We start from the raw sequence: 25082 nt of genomic DNA, 5'->3' as shown, positions 1-25082 counted from the left end.
CAGTGTTTGTCACGCCTCAGCCGATAAGTTTTTCTTCTTATTAATTCTGTTATTTGTTTGTATCTTTTGGGCAAGTAATTTGTTTCCATACCCTTAAAACCCAACAATCTTAAAATATATCCAAATGGAAGCTTTCCTAGTTCACACCCGTCTTGACACCTCTAAAATTGATTCCTTTAATGGGACATTCTTTAAGAGATGGTAGGAAAGGGTTTTCTCTACAATGTTGGTAAGTTTAAGAGCACCCTTGAACTTGTGGGGGGGGGGGGGGGGGGGAGGCTATCCTATCCGCATGTCATATTTAAAATAGAGTACCTTACAAAAAAAACTGGTAAAACTCCTTATGAGTTGTGGAAGGGTTAAAACAAGCTCCCAAATATTGGCACAACAAGTTTGATCATGTGTTAGTAACTAATGGATATTCCATTAATGATGCTGGCAAGTGTATCTATAGCAAGTATGAGAATAACACATGTGTAGTCATTTGCCTTTATGTTGATGAGATGTTGATATTTGGAACTAGCCTAAAGGTTGTGTGTGAGACCAAGAAATTCCTAGGTTCTAAGTTTGATATGAAAGACCTAGGAGAGGCAGAGGTGATTCTAGGAATTAAAATAACTAGAACACCTAATGAGCTTAAACTTTCTCAAGAGCACTATGTTGAAAATATCGATCCTAAGAAAGCTTGAACACTTTGATTGTAAACCAGTGTCAACTCCTTATGATCCTAGCTTACAGTTGAAGAAAAATATAGAACATAGTATTGCTTAAATAGAGTATGCTCGAATCATAAGGAGCCTAATGTACTTAATGAACTGTACCAAACCTGACATTGCTTATGCAATAGGTACATTGAGTCGGTACACCCAAAATCCTAATTAGAACTATTAGACTGTTGTTCATAAAGTTCTTAAGTATTTGAGAGGCACCATTAACTATGGTTTGTGCTTTAGTGGATTTCGAAGTGTCCTTGAAGGATTTAGAGATGCAAATTGGATCTCGGATTCAGCTGAGATGAAATCCGCTAATGGATATGTTTTTATCCTTGGTGGAAGTGCAGTTTCTTGGAAGTCTGTCAAGCAAACTTGCATTACTTAGTCTGCCATGGAGGCTGAGTTTATTGCCTTAGAAAAGACAAGTTCTGAGGTTGAGTGGCTTAGAAACCTCTTAGTAGATATCCCTTGATGGACGAGACCAGCTCCGTCTGTGTCTATGCGTTGTGATAGCCAAGCTGCAATTGTTAAGGCTAAGAGTAAAATATCTAATGGGAAGAACATGTATATACGCCTAAGGTACAATATTGTGCAGTAGTTGCTTGAAACAAGGGTTATATCCCTAGAATTTGTGAGGTCATAGTTGAATTTGGTCGATCATTTGACCAAACCACTAAATAAGAAACTAGTGGAAGAAACATCGAGGGGGATGTGGCTTATGCCTATTACAGAAGTCAAGAGTGGTTGTAACCCAACCTATTATAATGGAAATTCCATGAAGTAGGTTCATATGGGTATTAACAAATCACTTGTTGACTTGATGTGCTCTATCAACTCTAATTGTATGAGAGTTTATCCTTATGGTGTAGATAGAGCGTATTCTGCATTGATTAAGGTTGAGTGTTTACTCTTAATGAATACCATATTCCTTATGGATGGTATGTTTAAATGCAGAACATACTTAATGGATTCACCTATATGAGAATGGAGGTGGGGTCGCTTCCAATGAGAACTTAGGTAGGTTCTCTAGAGCTCTCATGAATATCCAGGCAAGGTGCATGACCTATTTGTGCCAACCCGTTTTGTATATAACTCGTAGTGTAGTTGAGAAAACTAATGTGGATAAAAGTCCCTTGAGTTACATCAAGAAACACTGGTTATATAGAAATTTATTTTCACTGTGTTTTGTGACTCAATACTTATTTGTCTTAAGATTGGTTCATATCCTTTGGATACCAATATTGATGCATTGGAATTTTTTTTCCTCAAAAATAAAAAATAAAAAATTACGTTTACACTCTGTGGAGGATTGTAGGAAGAGTGTAAATAATTTTTATTTTTATTTTATTTTATTCTATTAGTTTTATATTTTTGGGAAGAGTCCTTTTGGGAATTATTTTTAGTGGAGTCTTATTCTTTTTAGAAGTAGAATCCCCTTCCACTTTGAGTCTTGTTTTGATTACAAGTAGATTTTCATTAAGATTGTGTTAGTGGCCTATAAAAGCAGGTTACCCCTCACTCTTTATATATGAATAGAAAATTTTCAGAGAATTTTTTAGAGAGTTTTTCATACATCTATTTGGAAAATTTTTTTGAGAACCAAGCTTACAAAGTGCACCCAATACAAGATTTGACTGTTGAATCTTAGAGGTAGACCATTGGTACCCTAGTGCACCAAGTTCGTATTCGAAGAGGGTAGATCTATTTTAAGGATAGTGTTTGTTATATCTCAGTCGATAAATTTTTATTCTTATTAATTTTGTTATTTGTTTGTGTCTTTTTGGGCTAGTCATTTGTTTCTATACCCTTAAAACCCAACAATTTTAAAGTTGTTTTATTAAAAATAAATAATATATGTAAGATATAATTTATGATAACCAATAATAATATTCAAAAATTTAAATGTACATTTATAAGATGTATTCAATGACATAAAATAAATGATAATATATGTATAGTTATTTTTTATTTTAAAACATTGATAATTTTATTTATAGAATTATATTTATTTTGAATTTAATTATTATATAAAATACATTATATTTGAAATAATTTATTTACAATAATTTTATTCTAATTAATTTATAATATAATTACATTTATAAATCTTAGATATAACGGTGGTTCGTGATGCGTACACCCTAAGCAAGGTTGGCTTAATGGTGGGGCCTTTCATTTCATGCGTGGAATCAAGGGTTCAATGCCTACCGGGCTGGGCTGTGGTGAGTGCGCATGGAGGCCATCCTTTGGGCCGGTCCATGGAAGCCCAATTCAGAATTTTAAAAACCACCCCAATTTTATAATTTGACCGATATTTCGCTTCGGGATTGACCAATATCCGATATTTTGACGAAATTTTCCGGAATTTCAAACCTTGACCATGTGCATAACTTTAGCCCTATACCTGCTCTATAATAATACTATTATAATAATTAATAACCAATAAAGCAAAAAAGGCCAAAGCAATGGACTCGATCGACTTCGGCGTCAACGGCAACCCACCACAAGTCAGCCCAAACATAATATGACACCTATTAAAATATATATATATATATATATATATATATATAATAAAATTATAAAAAAAGAAGGAAAACCATTCCCTAGTTACACACCTGTCCAAACTGGTACACCAATGGCGTGCCAATCAGAGATTCATGCATTCCTGTGTTCAAACCTCTACCATACTGGAAGGGTAGGCTGAAAATTCCAATCCCAAAAGTACTTCTCAGTCTCTGCCAAAAATTTCTCTGGATTTTCAAACATATTCTGCCATCAACACTGCTCATAGTATTACCCTGTCCTAGAGTGAAGTTTTTTCTCCAACGTACATTTTGGTGGTCTTTTGTTTTGTTTCAATCATCATTGATTCCATTTTATCTTGGTGTGAAACCCTCTGGGTTCCTGTTTCTCACGTGGGTGTGTTGAGTGGTACTACCATGCCATTTATCTGGTGTGAACACAGATGTGGTGAGGTTGAAGTTTTCCACAGAACAATCATTTTTTTTTATTATTATAAAGAGGAATTTGGGTGATGGGTTTGAATTGTTTTTTTTTTTTTTTCCTCTGGTATTTTCCATGTGGATTGAGTATTGAAGAAGTGTGATTAGTGGGAAAGAGTAGAAACAAGTGTTGTTTGTTTAATTGCTTCTTAGAATTGAGCTTTGTTTTCTGTTTGTTTTGTCTGCTAAGGTTGGATAGAGGAGGGTATAGTCTTTTTTGGGAGAGAATTTGAGGTTGGGGAAGGCCTGAAGTAATGGAACAGAAGCAAATCTTGCTGTCTGCTCTGAGCCTCGGGATCGGTGTTTCGGTTGGCCTTACTTTGGCCTCTGGACAGACAATGAGCCGATGGACCGGGCTGCTGAACTGCTCGGCGGGCGCAATTACAGAAGCGCAGCTTGAGCATGAGCTACGGGGACAGGTTGTGGATGGAAAGGAAAGCAAGATCACATTTGAGGAGTTTCCTTATATCCTCAGGTAATGATTCATTACTTGCATATGTATTGTTTGTTCTTACGTCTATATGAAAGGTTGTATTAGAGAAAATTGTATGCTGCATATGCTGCTTCTGTCACTATGTACTGCTATCACAGTACTGGTTCTTCTATACCCTTTTGAAATTCCTTTAATAATCTTCTTTTGGGGATTCTAATTGATGGGGGTTTCATTTTTTTCCCCCATATTTATATTTCTTTTTGTTTTGTTTTTGTTTTTTTGTTTTTTTGTTTTTTTTTTTTTTTTTTTTTTTTTTTTTTTTGTTTGTTTCATATTGCTGGTTTGTGTCACTCAATTGTATAGTGAATATGGAAATTTTCTGTTTGATTTTCCTTCTCACCAATTAGCTATTGCATTTGCCTCTGCAATCAAACTGTGATTTTTCAGTTTGGGTACTGAGCTTCATTATTTAGATTTAATGGATTAAAGAGAAGAGTAGTTATTTGGGGATTAAGGGTCCCTTTGTTGAGGTACATATGTTTAAGACTTTGTCTGAAGGTCCCTTACCTAACGAAAAAGTTCAGACTAGGATGCAATTTGGGGTGATTTGAGTTTTCTTGTTAAATGGCATAAGATCACTGTTATTTTGAAACACAAAATAAATGTTGATGGTGCATATTCTGAAGTAGCTATAGAGCACTCTCATATTGTTCTAGTTTACATAGACACTATAATTCTAAGCATATTCATTACAATGTGATCTCTTTTTATATTTATTTTAATGTTGTTCCTTTCTATCAATGGCTACAACAGTAAGCAGACACGAGGATTACTGACAAGTGCTGCACATGTTCATCTAAGGCTCTCTGACTTTTCTAAGCACACCCAGAAACTTATGCCTGCAGGCAGGGCTATTTTGCTCTCAGGACCTGCTGGTATGTTGTCTGGAATATGTGATCTGATATGGATATTTATGTTTCTTAGTCCTTTTAATTGGCCCAATTTGGTTGCCTTTTGCTTCATTTTTATTCTTGTTTATCTTCTGAAGAACTTTATCAGCGAGCACTCGCCAAAGCTTTAGCACAATTCTTTGAAGCAAAGTTGCTGCTGTTGGATGTTAATGACTTTTCTCTAAAGGTGAAATATGCACTAACTCAATCTTCCTCAAATTTAGCTTTTGATACTACATCACTAAATCTCACTATGATTGGCATTTCTCAGATGCAGAGCAAATATGGTTGTCCCAGAAAAGAATATGTAAGCCTTCGCTGAATTATTCTGATGATGAAAATGCATTTCTTTGTTTGCTGAAAATGAAAGTGCCTTTCCATCCATGAATCCTTGCATTCTGATTTAGTAGGGTTGATCAAGGTTAACCATGAAACATTGCAATCATCATTCTTTGTTGTGAACTAAATATTATTCATTTCAGCACTTCATGTTTAACTTGCCCTGCGTTTTCTAAGTGGAGTATTTCCTGAACGGGTAGCTTCTTTTTGTAGTCTTCCAAGAAGTCCATCCCAGAGACGACATTGAAGCAAATCTCTGGGTTTCTTGGCTCTTTCTCAATCCTTCCCCAAAGAGAAGAAACCAAAGGTATTAATAGAATTGCAGCTCCTAATATTTAAAACTCTAATTTTGATACAAGCTCAGTTAAAGTGGTACAACTATGTATGTTATGCCAACTTACGCTTAAGCTAAAGTCCTAACAATGTCCATATAACTCATAATAGACAGAGGAGGAATAACTATGGTTTTAAAGATGCTTTTGTAGTTAGCACTGATCATTAGTCTTGATATACTACACCTTTTTATTTGAACCACACATTACATTCTTTTAATGAACTTCAACTCATGCCTTTTGATTTCCTTTGCTGTCTTGTTCTTTTTACTTCTTGTCGATTCTAATTTCTCCACAACTTAGCTTTGATCCCAACTTCTAATACAGACACATTATCTAGGCAAAGCACTGGTGCCAATATTAAGTCAAAGTATGGTAGACCACTTACACTCTTAATTCTGCCGGCCCCTAAATAATTGGGATTCAATGGTCATCTATTTAGGTATTGAGTTCCATGTATCATTTCTAAACCTGTAGCTATATGCATTTGCAGAAGTATGGATCCTCCACAACATTGTGGTAGTGCTTCTACTTCATCTAATGCGAGCACCATTCCTCCCAATGTACTACTACAAGTTCAGGTTAGGTCTTAGAACTAAATTGGAATACTCTTGGTTTCATCTGCATCACTGTCATTCAATGACACAGATCTATAAGAATTCCACATTGGATGGATCCTATCAGGGAGATTATCCCTGAACCACCTCAACCTCATGAACATATCCAATCCCAACTATTGAGCATCCATTATATACATTATTTTTCACCAAATAAATGAATATGATTTGTCCTAGGTACAGCACATCCAATGCTATGAACTTTTGTTCCAGGAAAATTTATTTTGTCCCTCTTACTCCTTTGAATGTCGTCTGTTTTACATTTCATACAGTTTATTTCTTTATTTTTTTCTGTTGTGTATTTATAGTTTTAAGTCTGTTTGTTTAAAAAAATTACTGGAACTAGATGTTAGTCTTACTGCTGCTCATTTCTTTTGTAGCTCATATCAAGTGCACAAGCAGCTGGGCTTTTGATGAGAAACATCTTTTGCAGTCGCTTTACAAGGTAATCTAAGAATAAGTTTTCTGTTCTAAATCTGATAGTCTTATCAGATTCATGTATGATCTCGTTCTGATGATGCTTTATCATGATTGAGAGTGACAAATATTGCTTATTTTAGTTACTGACAGGCAGATGTGTTATATTACTAACAGGTCTTGGTTTCAGTATCGGAAACATGTTCCATGATTTTATACATCAGGGATGTTGACAAGCTTCTTCTGCAATCAGATAGATTTTACAAATTGTTCCGGAAAATGTTGGACAAATTATCGGGATCAGTTCTGATACTTGGTTCCCGCATGTTAGACCCTGATGATGAGGATAATGAAATGGATGAAAGGGTGAGTCTTTTATTCCCTTGCAATATTGAAATCGAGAAACCTGAGGATGAGACTCATCTTGATAGATGGGAAGCCCAACTGAAAGAGGAGACAAAGGTGATCCAGTTTCAGGACAACAAAAATTATATGGCTAAGGTGCTTGCAGCAAATGATCTTGACTGTGATGATTTGGGTTCAATCTGCTATGCAGACCCTGAAATTCTAAGTGATTACACAGAAGAGATTGTAATATCTGCAATATCTTATCATTTGTTGAATAACAAAGATCCAGAATACCGAAACGGAAAGCTTGTCATATCTTCTAAGAGGTAGATACAATTGTTTCTATGCTTGTGTCTTCTTTGCTTATTTATTTATTTTTATTTGAAACAAAGTTCCATATAAATATTCTTGTGGCCCTGGTACAGTTTGTCTCATGGATTGAGTTTATTCCAGGAAGACGCACCAAATGCTGAATCTAAGGTTCGTTCTACATCTCAACATTCTACCATTCAACAATCTGAGCATAGTGTGAATGATATTGACCCTTAACAGCAACAATGTGCTTATTGGTGTGCTTCTGTTTTCTATTGAATCTTGTGGGTGGATGCTTTGAATTTTAATGCAATTGAGATTCTTAGTCTGTCACTCTGTTCTGAAAGTTTAACAACAAAGTTAAACAGAAGATGATGCCAATTTTTTAGATTTCTCTGTTGCATACTGTAAAGAGGTTCCCTTGCATTTGTTTTTCCTTTTTGGTGAAAGAAAATTTTACCAAGAAAATTTTCCAATTCCCTAAGGCTGTGTTTGGTTTTTGGAAAGTTTGAGTGAAAATGTGAGGGAACAAAAATAGAGAGGAAAAGTAAAGGAAAGAAAAAGTGAAGAAAAATAAAAAATAAATTTAAAGTCAGTAAATTATTTTCATATCTTGCTTCAAAGTCATTTAACTTATTTAGTTCTTTTATATAAAGATTAAATAATTTAAAAATATATAAATTTTGTACTAATTTTAATTATATTTGATTTTCTTTCATATTTCTAAAATTAAACCAAACATGAGAAAATAATTTTTTTTAGCATTTTTTTTTATTCCTTTAGTATTTTCTGGAACCAAACATGACCTTACTCTTCTAATTGCTGTGGTTCTTATTGTTTCCCTGTAGGTATTTCCACGTTGCAATGAATTTGAGAGTCGTATAAGGCCAGAGGTTATCCCACCAAATCGGATAGGAGTGACATTTGATGACATCGGTGCCTTGGATGACATTAAAGAATCACTGGAGGAGTTGGTCATGTTCCCTCTTCAAAGACCAGAGATCTTCAAGGGTGGGCTTCTTAAGCCTTGCAGGGGGATACTACTCTTCGGGCCTCCTGGTACTGGAAAAACGATGCTGGCAAAGGCTATGGCCAATGAAGCTGGAGCAAGCTTCATCAATGTCTCAATGTCCACCATCACTTCAAAATGGTTTGGTGAAGATGAGAAGAATGTTCGAGCTCTGTTCACACTTGCGGCAAAGATCTCCCCAACTATTATTTTTGTGGATGAGGTTGATAGCATGCTTGGGCAGCGACTTGAATTTGGAGAGGATTGTAGTATGCGAAAGATTAAGAATGAATTCATGACACATTGGGATGGACTACTGACAAAAGCTGGTGAACGAGTCCTCGTTCTTGCTGCAACCAACAGGCCATTTGACCTTGATGAGGCGATTATCAGGCGGTTTGACCACAGGTAGATTTGCATATTGTGTTACACTCAGCATCATTTTCATCGTTTTACTCTGAAGCTATGGAGAAGGATATATTAAAGATAGATGAATGTGTCACCATGCTTTGAGTAGGCAAACTAATGGTATCTGTGATGAACAGAATTATGGTTGGTCTACCATCTGTGGAGAGCAGAGAGATGATCCTGAAGACTCTCTTGGCTAAAGAACAAGCCGAGGATCTTGACTTTAAGGAGCTTGCAACCATGACAGAAGGTTATACTGGAAGTGATCTTAAGGTTTGTACTTCTGATGGCAATGATGAATTGATTAAGAATCAGCTGTGTTGACTCTTGGGATTAACAATTGAAACAGAACTTGTGCATGGCAGCAGCTTATCGTCCTGTAAGGGAGCTAGCACAACAAGAGAGAATGAAGAAGGATAAAGTAAGAACTCTCTTAACTCTTCCAAGTATCGTTTTCTTCCTTCTCGCTTTTTCCAACAAGTTTTCCACAGTAGATCAATGGTGTTTTTTCTGATTTTTCTTTTCACAGAAAAAGAAGCAGAAAGCTGATGAAGGAAAAAGCTCAGAGGATGCTTCGGATACCAGAGAAGAAGCCAAAGGGGAAAGGGTAATTGTTCTGAGACCCTTAAACATGGAAGACATGAGGCAGGCAAAGAATCAGGTTGCTGCTAGTTTTGCTTCTGATGGAGCGGCAATGAACAAGCTGAAGCAGTGGAATGAATTGTATGGAGAAGGCGGCTCAAGGAAGAAGGAACAGCTGACCTACTTTCTATAGGGCACATCTTATAGGAAGTTTGGGAAGCCAGAAAGCCCTTCACCTGAAACCAGCTAGATATGGGCATGCAACATTGAATTGAAAGCTGTAGAGTGAGATGGGCAAGGAAATCTGGACAACCCAGAGAAGCTTGAATAATCCTTCATATTGGTTCCTTTGCTTGTGTATATCATTCTTAGAGGGGAGTTGTCAGTATTTATTAACAGGCCATTCTAGAAAATATAAACAAACTGCCACCAGTTTCTGGGTATTTGTTAGTAATGTTTTTGTAAATGTTTGCTACTTGGAGATGCCAATGGATTTGCAGAAAGTGAGAGGTTGTTTGGAAAATGTTTTCAAAAATAGTTTTTTCCAAGCGTAGTTGGAGCTTGGAATGTCCCCACACTGCATTCTATATTTTTAAATATATCTTAATAATAATAAAACAAAACAAAGTAGCAAAGCAGAACAAAACAAAACAATGCACCGTTATAAGTAGCCCTCGAAGAACAGAGAAGTGAGAGAAGAAAGAGCGAAGGAGGCAGAGATTGATGCCATTTCTGCGTCCAAACTCGTACCATACGAAAAGGGTAGGCTCTAAATTCGAACCCCAGAAGACCCTTCTCAGTATTTTCCAAATTTCTCTGAGTTTTCAATCACATTCTGCCATCAACACTGCTTGTTTGTGTGTTTGGTTCTTGGGATTGAGCTTCGTTTTTCTGTTTGTTTGTGTGTAGTTTGTTGGTGGAGGCCTAAAGGGAGATGGGACCGAAGCACTTTTTGTTGTCTGCGTTGAGCGTGGTGGGTGTTTCGATTGGGCTTCGGTATGCTTCTGGACAGACTGTGGGCCTACGGAGGGGTGTGAGTGGCTCCGGGGAGCAATGGCTTTTGTTCCTTTTTTTCTAAATGAATCATTTCAAATGATTCTCTCAATTTAAATTTTTAGAAGTGATTCTCAATGCACTAGAGATGAGAGTTGGGGGTTTAAAAAATTAGAACAACTATTATTTTCACCATAAAAATGATACAATTATGAAATCAAATGATTCAGATTACATTTGGTGTGAAAAATAATAATAATATTCTTAAATTTGATTTATCCAGTGAAATATAAAAATAAAATAAAATATAATTAAAATTAGTTAAAAATTTAAAATTATATAATTTTAATATAAAAAAGAAAAATAAATAAACTAAATTAAAAAAAATGTAAAAAATAATTAATTTTTTTTTTTTCTATTTTCCAAAAATCAAGCATAGGGCAAAAGTATTGTTTGAGAGGATTTTCCATTTGTCATTCATTATCGTGTTAGAATACCCACTAGAGAGGAGACTAAAACTAAAAAAATTACTTAAATCAAAGCTTACTATGGTTAGAATTTTGAATTCTTTGATGTGTTATGGTTTGTCGTCATTCGTATTTTAATTTTTCCTAAAATGATATGCACTTAAGATCTTTGGTTCTTTCGTGCAATCAAACACATCCTAACGCTATCCACTCGTCATGTATTTCGGTGTCGACCTGGTCACTGCCCAACCGCACTTACAAGATCACACCAACACTATCTATCCATATATTAATATTTGATGTCGGCATATATACAAATATTTGATGTCGGCATGGCTTAAATTTTCAGTAGAGTCTAAATTTACTATTACAAATCATGTCCTAAAATAAAAAATGGCAGTTTCAAACGTTGGGAGGAGTGCACTGACATGCAGGAGAGGGGAAAAGGGCGCTTAATCCGATCTGTCCCACTTTCAAAACCATGCTAAAAAACAAAAATGAAAAAATATATATATAAGTAGCCCCGGAAGAACAAAGAACACAGCCACATTCGCAGTTATAAACCTGTCCAAACAGAGATTCATACATTTCTGTGTCCAAACCTCTACACTTTTCTAGTGAGAAGTTTCTTCATCAACGTGCTTGTTGGTGGGTCTTTTGTTGAGTCTCAATTCTTCTTGGTATATATGAAATTATGAATGTCTGTGAGGTCATGTTTCTAGGGTGGGTGTGTTGAGTTGTAATAGTATGCCACTTATCTGGTGTGAAAACAAATGTGTTGGGGATGAAGTTTTTCAGGAAAGAAATCATTTTCTGATTGGATAACAGGCCTTTGGTTGATGGGTTTGTGTTGTATGCTTGTTTTAGTGTGATCAGTGGGCAAGAGTATACACGACTGTTGTTTGTTTTCTGTTTGTTTGTGTGTTAAGGTTGGATGGAGGAGCCGCGCGCATAGTTTCCTGGTGGAGGCCTCAAGTGATGGAACAGAAGCACATATTGTTGTCTGCCTTGATCGTTGGGGTGGGCGTCTCGGTTGGCCTTGGTTTGGCTTCTGGACAGACAGTGTGTCGATGGACGGGGCTGAAACTCTGGCCGGACGCAATTACAGAAGAGCAGATTGAGCATGAGCTACGGCGACAGGTCATGGATGGAAGGGAAAGCAAGATCACCTTCGACAAGTTTCCTTATTTCCTCAGGTGCGTAATGATTTATTACTTCCATATGTAATATTGATATTTACACAAACTAATGTAGTTGTCAATGGCCATGACAGTAAGCAGACAAGAGTGTTACTGACAAGTGCTGCACATTTCCATCTAAGGCAGTCTGACTTTTCTAAGCACACCCGAAACCTTACGCCTGCAAGCAGAGCTATTTTGCTCTCAGGACCTGCTGGTATGCCGTCTGGACTATGTGATCTGACCCTGCATTTGGATATTTAACTATGGTTCTGAGTCCTTTCAATGGCCTAATTAACTTGGTTGCCTTTGCAGAACTGTACCAGCAAACACTCGCCAAAGCTCTAGCTCATTTCTTCCAAGCAAAGTTGCTGCTGTTGGACCTTAATGACTTTTCTCTGAAGGTGAAATTAATATGTAGAGACTCAATCTTCCTTAAATTTAGCTTTTCATACTGTATATATCGCTAAATCTTGCTGCTATGATTGTCATTTCTCAGATGCAGAGCAAATATGGAAGCCCCAAAAGAGAATCTGTAAGCATGTTTCTTTTCTTGGTGAATAAAAATGCCTTTCCATCCAAGAAGATTTCCGCTCTCATTTAGTTTTCTTTTTGTAGTCTTCCAAGAAGTCCATCTCAGAGGTGACACTGGGGCCGATGTCTGGTTTTCTTGGCTCTTTCTCAATCCTTCTCCAGAGTGAAGAAGAAGAAACCAAAGGTACTATCAACAGAATACCAACTCCTTAATGTTCATAAGAATCAAGTTGTATAACTTGTGGTTTGTAGAGTGCCTAGTGATTTTTCTTTTAGTGTTTTAACTTTTTGTGGCTAGCAATTGACCTCAAAGCTAAAGCTTTTCGGCAAACTACGTGTACTAGTGCCAACTTAAACTTAGGCTAAAGACCTTACTACCCTGTCACCTGAATTCTTTATTGGGCTTGCAATTGGGCCTAATTAATGAAGAAATAAACATTGGCAAGGTTCAAACATATTATCTTCTATCGGGGTGCAACAATGTTACTCTTAAGTTCAAGGATGAAACACCCAAATGATGAATCTTAAAATAGACCCATAGGGTGTGATGTTAAATATCATCAAAGGTTTGACCTACTTTCATTGACCACTAATTGGTTTTCAGATGAGATAGTCAAAAGTTCTATCCAAAAATTGATATCAGAGTCAGAGTCAGGGTCATGAATTCGAGTTACAAGAGTGTCATGTTGAGGGAGGGATTGTTGGGGTGTAACAATGTCACTCTTAAGCTTGAAAATGAGTCACCTAAATGATGACTCTTAGAATAAGCCCATAGGATGTGATGTCGAATGTCATAAAAGATTTGACCTACCCTAGTGACCATCAATTAGTTTTCAAATGAAATTGTCAAAACCTGATCCAAAACCTTCCATAAATCATGGCACTACCAATTGACCTAAATGTTTAAACTATTAGGTAACGTGCCAACTATGTATTTCATGCCAACTTATATTTGGGTTAATCTATGATACCTCTTACGTCCTAGGCAGTCTTTTTTAGTTTTGCACATAGGCTTAATAAATGGAGAAATAAAGAGTGGTTACAATAATAACCTCTTGGAAACCAAAGGTTCTAATGCCATGTTAGGTGACCAATTGATCCCAAAGCTAGTTTAATGTGTATGTCGTGTCAATATTTTACACTTGGTGCTAAAGCCCTAACAATTTCCATAGAGTTCATAATATTTTGTTATTAGGGAGAGGAGGAATAACTATGCTCTTAAAGATGCTTAATTTTGTTGTTAGCATTGATCATTAGTCTTGATATACTACACCATCTTAGTTGATCCAGACATTACATTCTTTGAACCAACTTCAACTCACGCCTTCTGATTTTCTTTGCTGTCTTGTTCTTTTTAACTTTTTGTTGATTTTATTTTATCCGCAACTTAGCTCGGGTCAGGACTTCTAATGCAGGCACATTGTCTAGGCAAAGCAGTGGTGCCCATATTAAATCAAGGTATGGTAGGCCACTTGTACTCTTAATTAGTTCTACTGGCCCCAAACAATTGGGCTTCAATGGTTAATTGTCTATTTAGGTATTAAGTCTCTCATGCATTACTTCTAAACCTACACCTATACACATTTGCAGATGTATGAATCCTCCAAAGCATGGTAGCAATGCTTCTACTCCATCTAATACAAAGAACACTGTTGCTTCTCAACGTGTTACTACAAGTTCAGGTTACTAGTTTTGTCCTAAGAAGAGAACATCGGATGCTATGAATTCATGTTCCGAGAGAATTTGTTTTGTCCCTCTTATTCCTTTGATCACTGTCTTTTTGACATTTCTTCTCTGGAAGTAGATGTTATTCTTACTGCTGCTCATTTCTTTTGTAGCTCATTTCAAGCGCACAAGCAACTGGGCTTTTGATGAGAAGCAACTTTTGCAGTCACTTTACAAGGTAATCTATGAGGAATCGGTTTTCTGTTCTAAGTCTGAGAGTCCTAGCTATCACATTCATGCTTGATCTTGTTTTGATGATGTGTTATATTACTAACAGGTCTTGGATTCAGTATCAGAAACATGTCCCATTATTTTATACCTCAGGGATGTCGAGAAGCTTCTTCTCCAATCAGAAAGATTATACAAATTGTTCCAGAAAATGTTGGGTAGATTATCAGGATCAGTTCTGATACTTGGTTCCCGCATGCTAGACCCTGATGACGAGGACGAAGAAATGGATGAAAGGGTGAGTCTCTTATTCCCTTACAATATTGAAATCAAGGAGCCCGAGGATGAGACTTGTCTTGATATCTGGGAAGCCCAACTGGAAAAGGAGAGAGAGATGATCCAGTTTCAGGAAAACAAAAATCATATTGCTGAGGTGCTTGCAGCAAATGATATTGGCTGTGATAATTTGGGTTCAATCTGCCATGCAGACTCCATGATTCTAAGTGACCACATAGAAGAGATTGTAATATCTGCACTATCTTATCATTTGATGCATAACAAAAATCCAGAATACCGAAATGGAAAGCTTGTCATATCTTCCAAGAGGTAGATACAATTGCTTGCATGCTTGTGTCTTTTAGCTTCTTATTGTAGACAAAGTTCTATATAACTACAATTGTGGCCCTGGTACAGTTTGTCCCATGGATTGAGTATATTCAAGGAAGACACACGAAAGACAAATGCTGAATCTTCTAAGGTTTGTTTTTCACCTTGACATTGACTTGAGTCTTAACTGTATCAATGTGTTTTATTTGTATGCTGCTTCTGTTTCCTACTGGATCTTGTGGGTATTCACCCACAAGATTTCTTTGAGATGCTTGGCATGTCCCAAATGCCACTTTCTTCTGAAAGTTAAACAACAAAGTAAAGAGAAGATGATGCAGATTTTGTAGATTTCTTTGGTGCATACTGTAAGGAGGTTCCCTTGCATTTGTTTTCCCCTTTTTGTTGAAGAAAATTTTACTAAGAAAATTTTCCGATATTCCCTTACTCTTTTAATTGTTTCGCTACAGTTGGTTCCACCTTACAATGAATTTGAGAGGCGTATAAGGCCAGAGGTTATCCCAGCAAATCAGATAGGAGTGGCATTTGAGGACATTGGTGCCTTGGATGACATTAAAGAATCTCTTCAGGAGCTGGTTATGCTCCCTCTTCAGAGGCCAGACCTCTTCAAGGGTGGGCTTCTGAAGCCTTGCAGGGGGATATTACTCTTCGGACCTCCTGGTAATGGAAAAACTATGCTGGCAAAGGCCATTGCCAATGAAGCTGGAGCACGCTTCATCAATGTCTCAATGTCCACCGTCACTTCAAAATGGTTTGGTGAAGTTGAGAAGAATGTTCGAGCTCTGTTCACACTCGCAGCAAAGATCTCCCCAACTATTATTTTTGTGGATGAGGCTGACAGTTTGCTTGGGCAGCGGACCGAAGTTGGAGAGCATTATGCTATGCGACAGATTAAGAATGAGTTCATGACACATTGGGATGGACTACTGACAAAAGCTGGTGAACGAGTCCTCGTTCTTGCTGCAACCAACAGGCCATTTGACCTTGATGAGGCGATTATCAGGCGGTTTGAGCACAGGTAGATTTGCATATTGTGTCACACTCGGCATCATTTTCATCGTTTTACCGCATTTAAACTAAAGCCGTGTTGTATGGAGAAGGATATATTGAAGATAGATGAATGTGTCACCATGCTTCGAGTAGGCAAACTAATGGTATCTGTGATGAACAGAATTATGGTTGGTCTACCATCTGTGGAGAGCAGGGAGATGATATTGAAGACTCTCTTGGCAAAAGAAAAAGCAGAGGATCTTGACTTTAAGGAGCTTGCAACCATGACAGAAGGTTATACTGGAAGTGATCTTAAGGTTTGTACTTCTACTGACATCAATGGTGAATTGATTAAGAATCTGCTGTTGTGTTGACTCTTGGGATTAATCGTTGAAACAGAATTTGTGCATGACAGCAGCTTATCGTCCTGTAAAGGAGCTACTACAACAAGAGAGATTGAAGGAGGATAAAGTAAGAACTCTCTTAGCTCTTCCAAGTATCATTTTCCTCCTTTTCCCTTTTTCCAACTAGTTTTCCACGGTGGAGCAAGGGCTTTTTTTTCTGATATTTCTTTTCACAGAAAAAGAAGCAGAAAGCTGATGAAGGGAAAAGCTCAGAGGATGCTTCGGATACCAAAGAAGAAGCCAAAGGGGAAAAGGTAATTGTTCTGAGACCCTTAAACATGGAAGACATGAGGCAGGCAAAGAATCAGGTTGCTGCTAGTTTTGCTTCTGATGAAGCAGTAATGAACAAGCTGAAGCAGTGGAATGAATTGTATGGAGATGGCGGTTCAAGGAGGAAGAAACAACTGACCTACTTCCTATAGGCCACATCCTATACACACATCAGCAGCAGCAATACTATTCTCTGTGAGGAGGAACGAGAGTTTGGGAAGCCAGAAAGCCCTTCACCTGAAACCAGCTGGTTATGGGCATGCAACATTGAATTGAAAGCTGTAGAGTGAGATGGACAAAGAAATCTGGAAAACCCTGAGAAGCTTGAATGGGGTTGGTTTAGTTTATCCTTCATATTGGTTCCCTTTGGCTTTAGTATATCATTCTTAGAAGGCAGTTGTCAGTATTTATTAAGAAGCCATTCTACAGAATACAACACAAACTGCCACCAGTTTCTGGTTATTTGTTAGTAATGTTTATGTAAATGTGTGCTACTTGGAGATCCCCAACCATTTGCAGATAGTGATGGAAATTAAGGCCTTTGAAAAATGTTGTCAGAAAATTGTTTTTGGAACTTGAAATGTTTTAAAAAAGTATTTTATATTTTTAAACATGAATTAATTTTTTTAAAGTTGTATAATTATTAAAAAATCAAATGAAAAAAACTAAAAAAAACTAAAAGTGTTATCTGAAAACACCTTCGTCTTTAGTAACTATTTTCAAAAACAGTTTTGAAATTATCCTTTAATATTTTATAAAATATTTGTTTGGAAACTTGAAATATTTTTAACTTAATTTTAATATTTTTAATATATATTTTATTTTTAATTATTTTATATATTTGTATAATTAGTTTTTAAAAATAGTTTTAGAAAACAAATGAAAATAAGTAAAAATAATTAAAAAATGTTATAAAAATAATGTATTTTTTATTTTTAAGAATAGGAAACAGAAAACAATTTTTTTTTTATCATCAATGTGTTTTCTTATTTTTTTATTTTGAAAAAAAAAACTATTTTTAAAAACATTTACACTTATATTTTATTTTTAAAAAAAGAAAACTGTTTTAAAAATTAATTTTCAAAAATAGTGTCAATGTAAATTAGATTGTATGAGGTTCATGGAATTATAGAAAGAAGGGAAAAAATTTATGTAGGGCTTCTTAAATAAATGCATAAGGTTTCTAAATTTAGAATTTAAATTTATAAATGTATAAATTCGAGTATAATTCAAACTCAACCCAAGCTTGAAGAATCAAAGTTGGATCGCACTTGAGGTAAAGCACCTTGGATCCGACCTGCGCCCCTAATCTCATTGAGGAAAATTTTTCGGAGTTTGCAAATTTTCTTCACCACCCTCAAAATCATTTTCCTTTTTAAGCAGGACGGGAAAGAAAAGAAAAGAACAGGGGAAAAAAAAAGTGGGTGTTTTCCTCTGCTTGCGGGTTTTTTCTTGTTGATCCCAGCAATGGAGTAGCGGTATTGTTTTCAGAATTTCATGAAAGAAGATGAGTACCCCATTGGAGAGATACCAAAAACTCGGTCTGAGAGACTCCCTCCCTCGAATCTATCAATATCCGTTCGTCTGCAAAGAGTTGAGCTTCATTCTCAGAGGCGCTTATAATAAACTCCCCAAAAATCTCCAGTCTCTCGTCTTCCAAGATACCCTCGCAGCTTTTCGTCTCCTTCCCCAGTATGTATCCAATTTTCCCATATTTCTTTTTTGGTATTGCTTATTAGGTGAATTTCAATCAGTACCCGGTTCGTGCTTCTGGGTTTTGTGATGCCGAAATTTTTTTATATTTCAGTACCCAGTTATTGATTTTGTTTTCAAATTGTTCGTTGTGTGGGTTTTGATACCCAGTTTGTGATTGCGGATTTTGTGATGGTCCCAGATTGTGGATTCAAAATTGGTTTTGATTTTTCATGTTTCATATTGTTCTGTTCATAGTTCTAAACATTTTTTTTAAAATTTTTTAATTTTTATCCTTTTTTGAATTGTGGTTCTCTGGGTTTTGTAATAGCTGCAAGGGGTGAATTGAGAATTAATTTTGAATTTCGTGGTTGAAACTACATTTATTCCTATAGATTTCTGGTAATCGGAAGTGGATCCTTATTGAATATGATTTAGCCCCTTTGACTATGTTGAATCTATATTTGTTAGGCTGTTTACTTATAAGCCATCTTTCAACAAATTGCTGAGAATTTGGTTTTATATTCTGAAGGGGCTTTTATTTAGCAGCCAAATCTAATGAATTGTTGGAAAAATCAATTTTTATATGCCATCTGAAATTCTTGAGCCTTCCTTTTGAGTAGGCAGTCTGGGAACTTTGAGATGAAAGTTCTGATTCCTAGCAGAATATGGAGTTTGCCTAAAAAATTTGCATTTGGAAGCTCAAATGATTTAATTCAGGATTGATTTAGTTGTTTCATTTTTCATCATATAAGCACTAACAAGCAAATTTGCAGCTTGACCTTTTCTTTTTTTATGCCCAAATGAGAAGTGTGATAATTCATGCAAAGCGAATAAATGTCCATTGGTAAATGTATTAAGATGGTGGCAAAACCTTGATTTTAAAAGTAATTTAGAATTTCTATGTGTATATAGATATTATTAGTGGTTAAAATCGATGATCTAGATGTCCCAATTTGTGGACCGAATAGTTTAGTATATGCATGCATATATATTTGAATATGTCTATATAAGTATTTATCACTATGTCTCCTGAAAACATACCTCTGTTTTTAAGGACCATGGATTTGTTTAAACCACGAGAATTTAAAAGATTTCTATTCAGTGTAAACCAATTTCATAGGCATATAAAAGTACTAAGGATTTTACTTAGTTATCCTGTTTAAGCTAAAACTAATAGTAAAAGTTGGTTTCAAGCCCAGTAATGGCATGCACATGTGGGGCATGGCTCAAGTGCTTGGACTTATTAACTATCTCTATGTTGGATAAAATTTTATTAATTGTTTAATGGTTGTTTCAATCCTAGAATGCAGACACAGAGTGCTGTTTCAGCAGCTAATCTCCTCCTGCAGAGTGCAGAGGCCGTGTTGCCAAAGCAGAAGAGAACTCAGGCAGTTACAGAATTTAAGCATGCAAAGGTTGCTTGTAAAAGGCGCTCTAAAGCTCGACAGGAAGAAGAAGGTAATATTTAAGTTAAGAAATGGCTTGGATTGATTATGTCTTAATTTGGTTGTGCTTGGGTAAGCTACCAACCCAACCCAACTCGCTTAAGTTGCAGTCCTAAACTTATGTGTACTGATTCTATTTCTGCCACACATGGACCGTCTTGATATTTTTCCGTATTTTCAGGTTTGGCCCATCTGCCTCAAGATGTTCTTGTGCATATCTTCAGTTTCCTGGATATGCAATCCCTACTTTCTGTTGGGTTAGCCTGCTGGTAATCTTTTCTTCCTTTACCATTCACAAAATTAAAGATGAGTTGTAAGTTCTTGACATGTCTTAGTTTACCATGCCATGCCCCATTAGTGGCTTCCTCTAAGGATTAAAAGCACTGCCTGGTATATGATTTTGCTAAATCGTCCCCCATCATCAATTTTCTGCAAACTTCTTGGTTTAATAACCTTTGAATGTTTGTGAAGGTCATGGAACTCAGCAGCAAGCGATAACTGTTTGTGGCAGTTGCAATATGCTATTTGCTTTGGTAATTCTGAAGATATTTCCAAGATGAAAGGGCGCAGGGATGGTGAACTAGTTGAAGATAAGGAAGAAACTAAGCTAAAAGAGGACATTGCCACTAGAACTGGTGTTGACTGGAGAGATGCCTTCAAAAGAAAATATAAAGGTATGCTACTCTATTGTCTTTCAAGATCTCTAGTTCAGTTGGATTTGTTGTGAAATACATGTTGCAAAAATGAATCCATGCAGCTGGGCAAGCTCACAGTTGGGTTGCCTTTTGGTTTGTTCACATTAGGCTCTGCCCTGCTGAAATGTTCATTTTGCACTTCTGCACTTTTGTCAATGAAGCACACACGATTTCAGTAGTATATAATCTATTGGCCTTTTTACTGGTTATGGAAATTTTGTGTTTTTTGTGCTTTGGTTTGCTTTTTTCAACTTAAATGATCAAGGACATTGGCTAATAAAAGATGGGTTTGATGGAACTTGGATTCAAAAACAAAGCTCCAGAGACTCTTTGAAGAGATAAGATTGCTTGATAGTCAAAGAGTATCAGAATAAGCTGATTCATACAACAAAAATCAGTGTAGAGAGAGTCCCTTAGAAGGGAGAGCATATTCTTCCCAAGTAGCAAAACATTGGAAAAACCAGTATTTACCGTCTAATCTCGTTTGGACTAACTATTTTGTCAAAACCAAACAAAAAAGAAAGAAAATATTGCTAACTAATATAACGATTATCTGACTGGATTTCAGGCAAGCGGGCAAAACGATTCACATCTAATAGGGGATATTGTGGAGTTTGCCACACGATAGTTTGGCTCAGTAACATGAAATGTCCGAAAAGACACCCTGGAGTGAAGTCTGAAAATCAGCAGATTAAGCCTGTATCACCTCAGCAGGTGATTTTCGTATTCGTGGTATTTTCCGTTTCTCCTTGCTGTGTCCAGCAGGAATCTCAGCATTGGCAGAATAACTGATAACTGGTATTTCTTGTTGTTGACATATTCTTTGTTTCCAGATTGTTGAATATATATTGGATGATTCTTTGTCAATGACATCCTCTTCGGATAGTGATAGTGATTCGGAAGGAGGGTTGCTCTCCAAGCTGTGGACTTATCCAAGGTACATTGGTATTGATTGAAAGCTGAAAACACTATGTTTGAGAGGAATGAATGGATGGCATTGGAGAATTGCAAAAGCTGGGGACTGTTTGAGAATGTTTTCTAAGTTTGTTTGGAATTTTGGAATGTTAGCTTTCTGTTTTTTGTGTTCTAAATATTTTTTATAAATAATTTTTATTTTTAATATTTTTATATTTGTCTAATTATTTTGGAAAACAATTAAAATATGTTTTCTTTTTTTAAAGAAAAAAAAAACCACGAAGGACATTTTCTAAAATAGTTCTTAAAAAAGAAAATTAAGAACAAAAATAGTAGTGAATAAAAAAATTAAAGAGAATATATATATATTATTAAATAATTTTAGTTTTAAAATATATAAATTTTTAATTAATTTTAATTATATTTGATTTTTTTTTTCCTAATGAAACTAGATATGAGAAAATTATTAAATCATTTTTTTTAAAACTTTTTTTTAATTCCTTATGAGAATCAAACCATGTTTTCTAATAAAAATTTATTTGAAAACATGAAATGTTTTCTATATTTTTAAATATTTTTTAAAATTCATTTTTATTTATAATAGTTTACTTTTTACATATAATCATTCTCTATATTTATACAAGTACTTTTTACAATAATCCTAGAAAAGAGAAAACAATTAAAAATAATTAAAATAAATTCTAAAAAAACTTTAAAATTAATTATTTTTAAAATTTCTAGATATAAGTGAAAACAATTAAAATATATTTAAAAAAAAAACACCTTGTTTTCAAAATAAGATTTCAAAAAATTATTAAATAAAATAAGTTCTAAAAAAAATTTAGAATTAATTATTTTTAAAATTTCGGTCTAATAGGACTCCCAGTTACTGTGCACGATGGTGCTCCCCGCCAGTTGTTGGAACTTGGAACGACTCGAGCCGGGCCGGGCCCCGATTCAAAAAGATGAAGGGCCAAAAAGTATAAATAGGGGGTCAAAAATTCCCCATCCCATTGGGGGCGGAAAACGAATGAGCTCTTTTGGTGGTTACAAAGAAATCAAATTGAGACGATGTGCCGAAGCAGAAGGCAAAGAAAGAAGGGGCAACCCCAAGAACACTGCCTTGTATCATAGCAATGTCAATACATGAATGCCAAACACGCTCTAAAGTGAAGCATAACTATGATTATGACCTAAAACAGTAGAATCCAATGATACTCATGGAAAACCAAAACCAAAACCAGAACCTAAGACAGCTTCCTGACCTTCAACACGTCTTCAGGTTGTCCTCTGAGAACCTTCTCGCAAAGGACTCTGTACTGGTTTTTGATTTCGGTCTTAACTTTCTCAGCTGACGAATCCACTTCATCCTCATACTTCTCGTAAATGACAGGCACCGTGTGTAGCAAAACAAACACTGTCTTCCGACACTCAAAGTCAAATGAGGATGATTGTGAAAAAATCAAGTAAATAGATGACTACTAATTGAATTCCTTACATAAGTAGAACAAGGTGATGAAGTTACACCATCTCCCCACAGCTGACAAAACCCACAACCCAGCAGTAACCTGATAACCAGAAACACAGTTCAACCCCTATTAGAGGGCTTGTTTAGAAATCACAAATGCAAGAAAATGAAAATCAACGTACAGCGAGAAACTGCTTCAAATGTCTCCCGGATGCAATGTTGTGCAGTGAAGTTAGACCTCGGTTGATTGCATATAGCAGGGCTGAGGTAATCTCCATGACAGCTTTCTCAGGAACTCCAACTTCTGGGATGTTTGGAGGTGACCTAGTTATGGAACACAGAAAAAGTGAGAATGCAAATCAATTTGAATCGTACAAGAGAATGCATCACAAAACCGACTACTTACTTCTTGATGACGATGGATGCATTGGACCACAGGAAAAGGGATGCCAAACTGAGCATTAAAATGTGGCATAGTAGAGGAAGCAATTGGTATTCAAGCATTTCAAAGAGAACCCATATTGCAGTGGCGCAGCCGAGCACACTGGCTGAAATCTTCTTATTTCTCCACAGGAAGACATCAGCAGCTGCACCAAAATAAATATATGTATGAATGTAAGATGATATACTCAGATTCATGCTGCGACTACAGAAAACTTCAGCATTTTGGAATCATTTTCAAGAATGTTTTTGGATGCGACAAACACAAGAATGAGACTGTAACAAGCGTGGGAACAAAGTTCAAGGACTGTTCCTCGCAGATTTTCTCCGATCAAATCTGCAACCACTATTCTCTGCAAATCCTTATACATGTCTACTCTAGCATTGTGAAAAGATCATCAATCAAATCCACATGACCAATCAGAGAGTAGAATAACATGCGGATTCGACCAATACATTGCCGAGAAAATGTAGGAAAGAAAGAAAATAAATGAAAACGAAGTTTCATCGTTCGGATTAATTGCGTTCACTTCCTTTTTAAGTAATTCATTTATATGAAACGACCTAATTCAATTTTTGTTTTTTCTTTCCTTTATTTTCCTCCGTTTTCTCCCGAACCAAACGCCGCAAAACCAAAATGCCCGTCCACATAGACCAAAAAAAAGAGGAAAATAAAGATATCAAAATCCTCTATTCGAAAATCATTTATAAAACCCTAACATCACGATTCAATAGACTCCATAAAAGACGTGTTTATATTAATAGAGAGGTGGCCATACGTTTTCCACCCCCTAGGACCTTGTGAAGAGGCTTTTCCCTTCCGAAAAGCCTGTAACTCTTCGATTTCACAGCCTCCACCAGCGACTTCTTGCCGTCTTCGGAGTCTGACGACGAGGGCGAGTCATAGCCATGAAGCTTCGCGGTTATCGTTTCCATCACCGACTCCATGGCGGATTCGGACTCGCCCGCATGATCTGCCATCAGACTCCGGCAAGCAATCTCCGAAGTAATACCTGGCTGCCGGGGACAAAACTTAACGGCGACTGAGTGAACGCTGAGAGCAAGAAAAGACTTGAGCCGTTTTTAAGGAGGGAACCCGAGCCTGAGGTTCGGAGTCCGAGTCTAGTAGGCTAGCGAATATAACGGAACCCAATGAAATGCAGGTGTTAAAAATAAAAAAATAAAAAGATAATTAACAAATATTTATCCGTTTTGTGCCGTTCGAGGTTTTCGGAGGTGACATTGACGGCGGTCATTTTCTTGTTTAGTTATTTAAAAATTTCACAGTTTACTCCGTGAAGTGGCCGGCCATATTTATCCCAGATCATTGACACGTGGCATAAAGTGAATGGTGGGATATGGAATTATGGTTACTTTAGTGGTGTACGGACACAATAACATGATGGTATCAGTATCACCAGACGCCACATGACATGATTCGATATTTATTAAATGTTAAATGCTACGTACCATAATTTACAAAATAAATAAATAAAAGATTAAAAAATTTAAATTTCTTTATAAGTTATTAAAATTTTAAAATATAAAATAAATTCATTAAATTTTATTAACGAGTTATATATATATATATATATTCAAAATTATATT

General features: G+C 36.1%; 4 protein-coding genes across 12 annotated transcripts; 3 read left to right on the top strand and 1 right to left on the bottom strand.

Annotated features, from left to right (window-relative positions):
- The first annotated feature begins 3310 nt into the window (after positions 1 to 3310).
- Positions 3311 to 9985, top strand: LOC100247304 (uncharacterized). 5 transcript variants are annotated; one of them, XM_059733876.1, is made up of 13 exons: positions 3311 to 3408; positions 3906 to 4190; positions 4962 to 5083; positions 5197 to 5285; positions 5370 to 5405; positions 5651 to 5744; positions 6767 to 6831; positions 6981 to 7477; positions 7577 to 7631; positions 8312 to 8880; positions 9018 to 9153; positions 9230 to 9301; positions 9410 to 9985. In XM_059733876.1, exons 2-13 carry the CDS (start codon positions 3970 to 3972, stop codon positions 9653 to 9655), a joined length of 2202 nt encoding a protein of 733 aa, XP_059589859.1. In that variant the 5' UTR covers positions 3311 to 3408; positions 3906 to 3969; the 3' UTR covers positions 9656 to 9985. The 5 variants fall into 5 exon arrangements, with proteins under 5 accessions (XP_059589859.1, XP_059589860.1, XP_010662651.1 ...); XM_059733877.1 differs by having other exon boundaries at positions 3314 to 3434; XM_010664349.3 differs by lacking the exon at positions 3311 to 3408 and adding an exon at positions 3449 to 3503.
- Positions 9986 to 11293: 1308 nt separating this feature from the next.
- LOC100252698 (cell division control protein 48) lies at positions 11294 to 17324 on the top strand. Of its 4 annotated transcripts, none has more exons than XM_019226121.2 (15): positions 11431 to 11570; positions 11852 to 12118; positions 12196 to 12317; positions 12416 to 12504; positions 12600 to 12635; positions 12719 to 12818; positions 14026 to 14092; positions 14225 to 14316; positions 14473 to 14537; positions 14637 to 15133; positions 15221 to 15284; positions 15601 to 16169; positions 16323 to 16458; positions 16541 to 16612; positions 16722 to 17324. In XM_019226121.2, the coding sequence occupies exons 2-15, from the start codon at positions 11901 to 11903 to the stop codon at positions 16965 to 16967; spliced, it is 2373 nt and encodes a 790-aa protein (XP_019081666.1). In that variant the 5' UTR covers positions 11431 to 11570; positions 11852 to 11900; the 3' UTR covers positions 16968 to 17324. The 4 variants fall into 4 exon arrangements, with proteins under 4 accessions (XP_059589858.1, XP_019081666.1, XP_019081667.1 ...); XM_019226122.2 differs by having other exon boundaries at positions 11431 to 11602; XM_059733875.1 differs by having other exon boundaries at positions 11294 to 12118; positions 14050 to 14092.
- Positions 17325 to 17953: 629 nt separating this feature from the next.
- Positions 17954 to 21772, top strand: LOC100257844 (F-box protein At5g52880). Of its 2 annotated transcripts, none has more exons than XM_010664353.3 (7): positions 17954 to 18091; positions 18199 to 18507; positions 19814 to 19968; positions 20137 to 20224; positions 20427 to 20629; positions 21219 to 21382; positions 21484 to 21772. In XM_010664353.3, exons 2-7 carry the CDS (start codon positions 18323 to 18325, stop codon positions 21604 to 21606), a joined length of 918 nt encoding a protein of 305 aa, XP_010662655.1. In that variant the 5' UTR covers positions 17954 to 18091; positions 18199 to 18322; the 3' UTR covers positions 21607 to 21772. The 2 variants fall into 2 exon arrangements, with proteins under 2 accessions (XP_010662655.1, XP_059589707.1); XM_059733724.1 differs by having other exon boundaries at positions 17958 to 18091; positions 21219 to 21364.
- Positions 21773 to 22662: 890 nt separating this feature from the next.
- LOC100262972 (reticulon-like protein B5) lies at positions 22663 to 24604 on the bottom strand. The gene is made up of 5 exons (XM_002275484.4): positions 24254 to 24604; positions 23440 to 23620; positions 23216 to 23357; positions 23064 to 23133; positions 22663 to 22982 (listed from the first exon to the last, which is right to left on the bottom strand). Exons 1-5 carry the CDS (start codon positions 24453 to 24455, stop codon positions 22813 to 22815), a joined length of 765 nt encoding a protein of 254 aa, XP_002275520.1. The 5' UTR covers positions 24456 to 24604; the 3' UTR covers positions 22663 to 22812.
- Positions 24605 to 25082: the final 478 nt, after the last annotated feature.

This window comes from Vitis vinifera, chromosome 16 (genome assembly GCF_030704535.1).
Source record: "Vitis vinifera cultivar Pinot Noir 40024 chromosome 16, ASM3070453v1".
Taxonomy (NCBI): Eukaryota; Viridiplantae; Streptophyta; class Magnoliopsida; order Vitales; family Vitaceae; genus Vitis; species Vitis vinifera.
Note: the sequence above shows the minus strand (reverse complement) of the source record. Positions and strands in the feature narration are given on the sequence as shown.

Coding starts and splice junctions, on each gene's coding strand:
- LOC100247304 (XM_059733876.1), top strand. CDS start 3,970: ATGGAACAGAAGCAAATCTTGCTGTCTGCTCTGAGCCTCGGGATCGGT. Junction 6,832..6,980: donor TTTTGCAGTCGCTTTACAAG/GTAATCTAAGAA, acceptor TATTACTAACAG/GTCTTGGTTTCAGTATCGGA. Junction 7,478..7,576: donor CTTGTCATATCTTCTAAGAG/GTAGATACAATT, acceptor GCCCTGGTACAG/TTTGTCTCATGGATTGAGTT.
- LOC100252698 (XM_019226121.2), top strand. CDS start 11,901: ATGGAACAGAAGCACATATTGTTGTCTGCCTTGATCGTTGGGGTGGGC. Junction 14,093..14,224: donor GGTGCCCATATTAAATCAAG/GTATGGTAGGCC, acceptor ACACATTTGCAG/ATGTATGAATCCTCCAAAGC. Junction 15,285..15,600: donor CAAATGCTGAATCTTCTAAG/GTTTGTTTTTCA, acceptor GTTTCGCTACAG/TTGGTTCCACCTTACAATGA.
- LOC100257844 (XM_010664353.3), top strand. CDS start 18,323: ATGAGTACCCCATTGGAGAGATACCAAAAACTCGGTCTGAGAGACTCC. Junction 20,630..21,218: donor CTTCAAAAGAAAATATAAAG/GTATGCTACTCT, acceptor ACTGGATTTCAG/GCAAGCGGGCAAAACGATTC. Junction 21,383..21,483: donor AGGTGATTTTCGTATTCGTG/GTATTTTCCGTT, acceptor CTTTGTTTCCAG/ATTGTTGAATATATATTGGA.
- LOC100262972 (XM_002275484.4), bottom strand. CDS start 24,455: ATGGCAGATCATGCGGGCGAGTCCGAATCCGCCATGGAGTCGGTGATG. Junction 23,621..24,253: donor GGTCCTAGGGGGTGGAAAAC/GTATGGCCACCT, acceptor ATTTTGGTGCAG/CTGCTGATGTCTTCCTGTGG. Junction 23,134..23,215: donor ATTTGAAGCAGTTTCTCGCT/GTACGTTGATTT, acceptor TCTGGTTATCAG/GTTACTGCTGGGTTGTGGGT.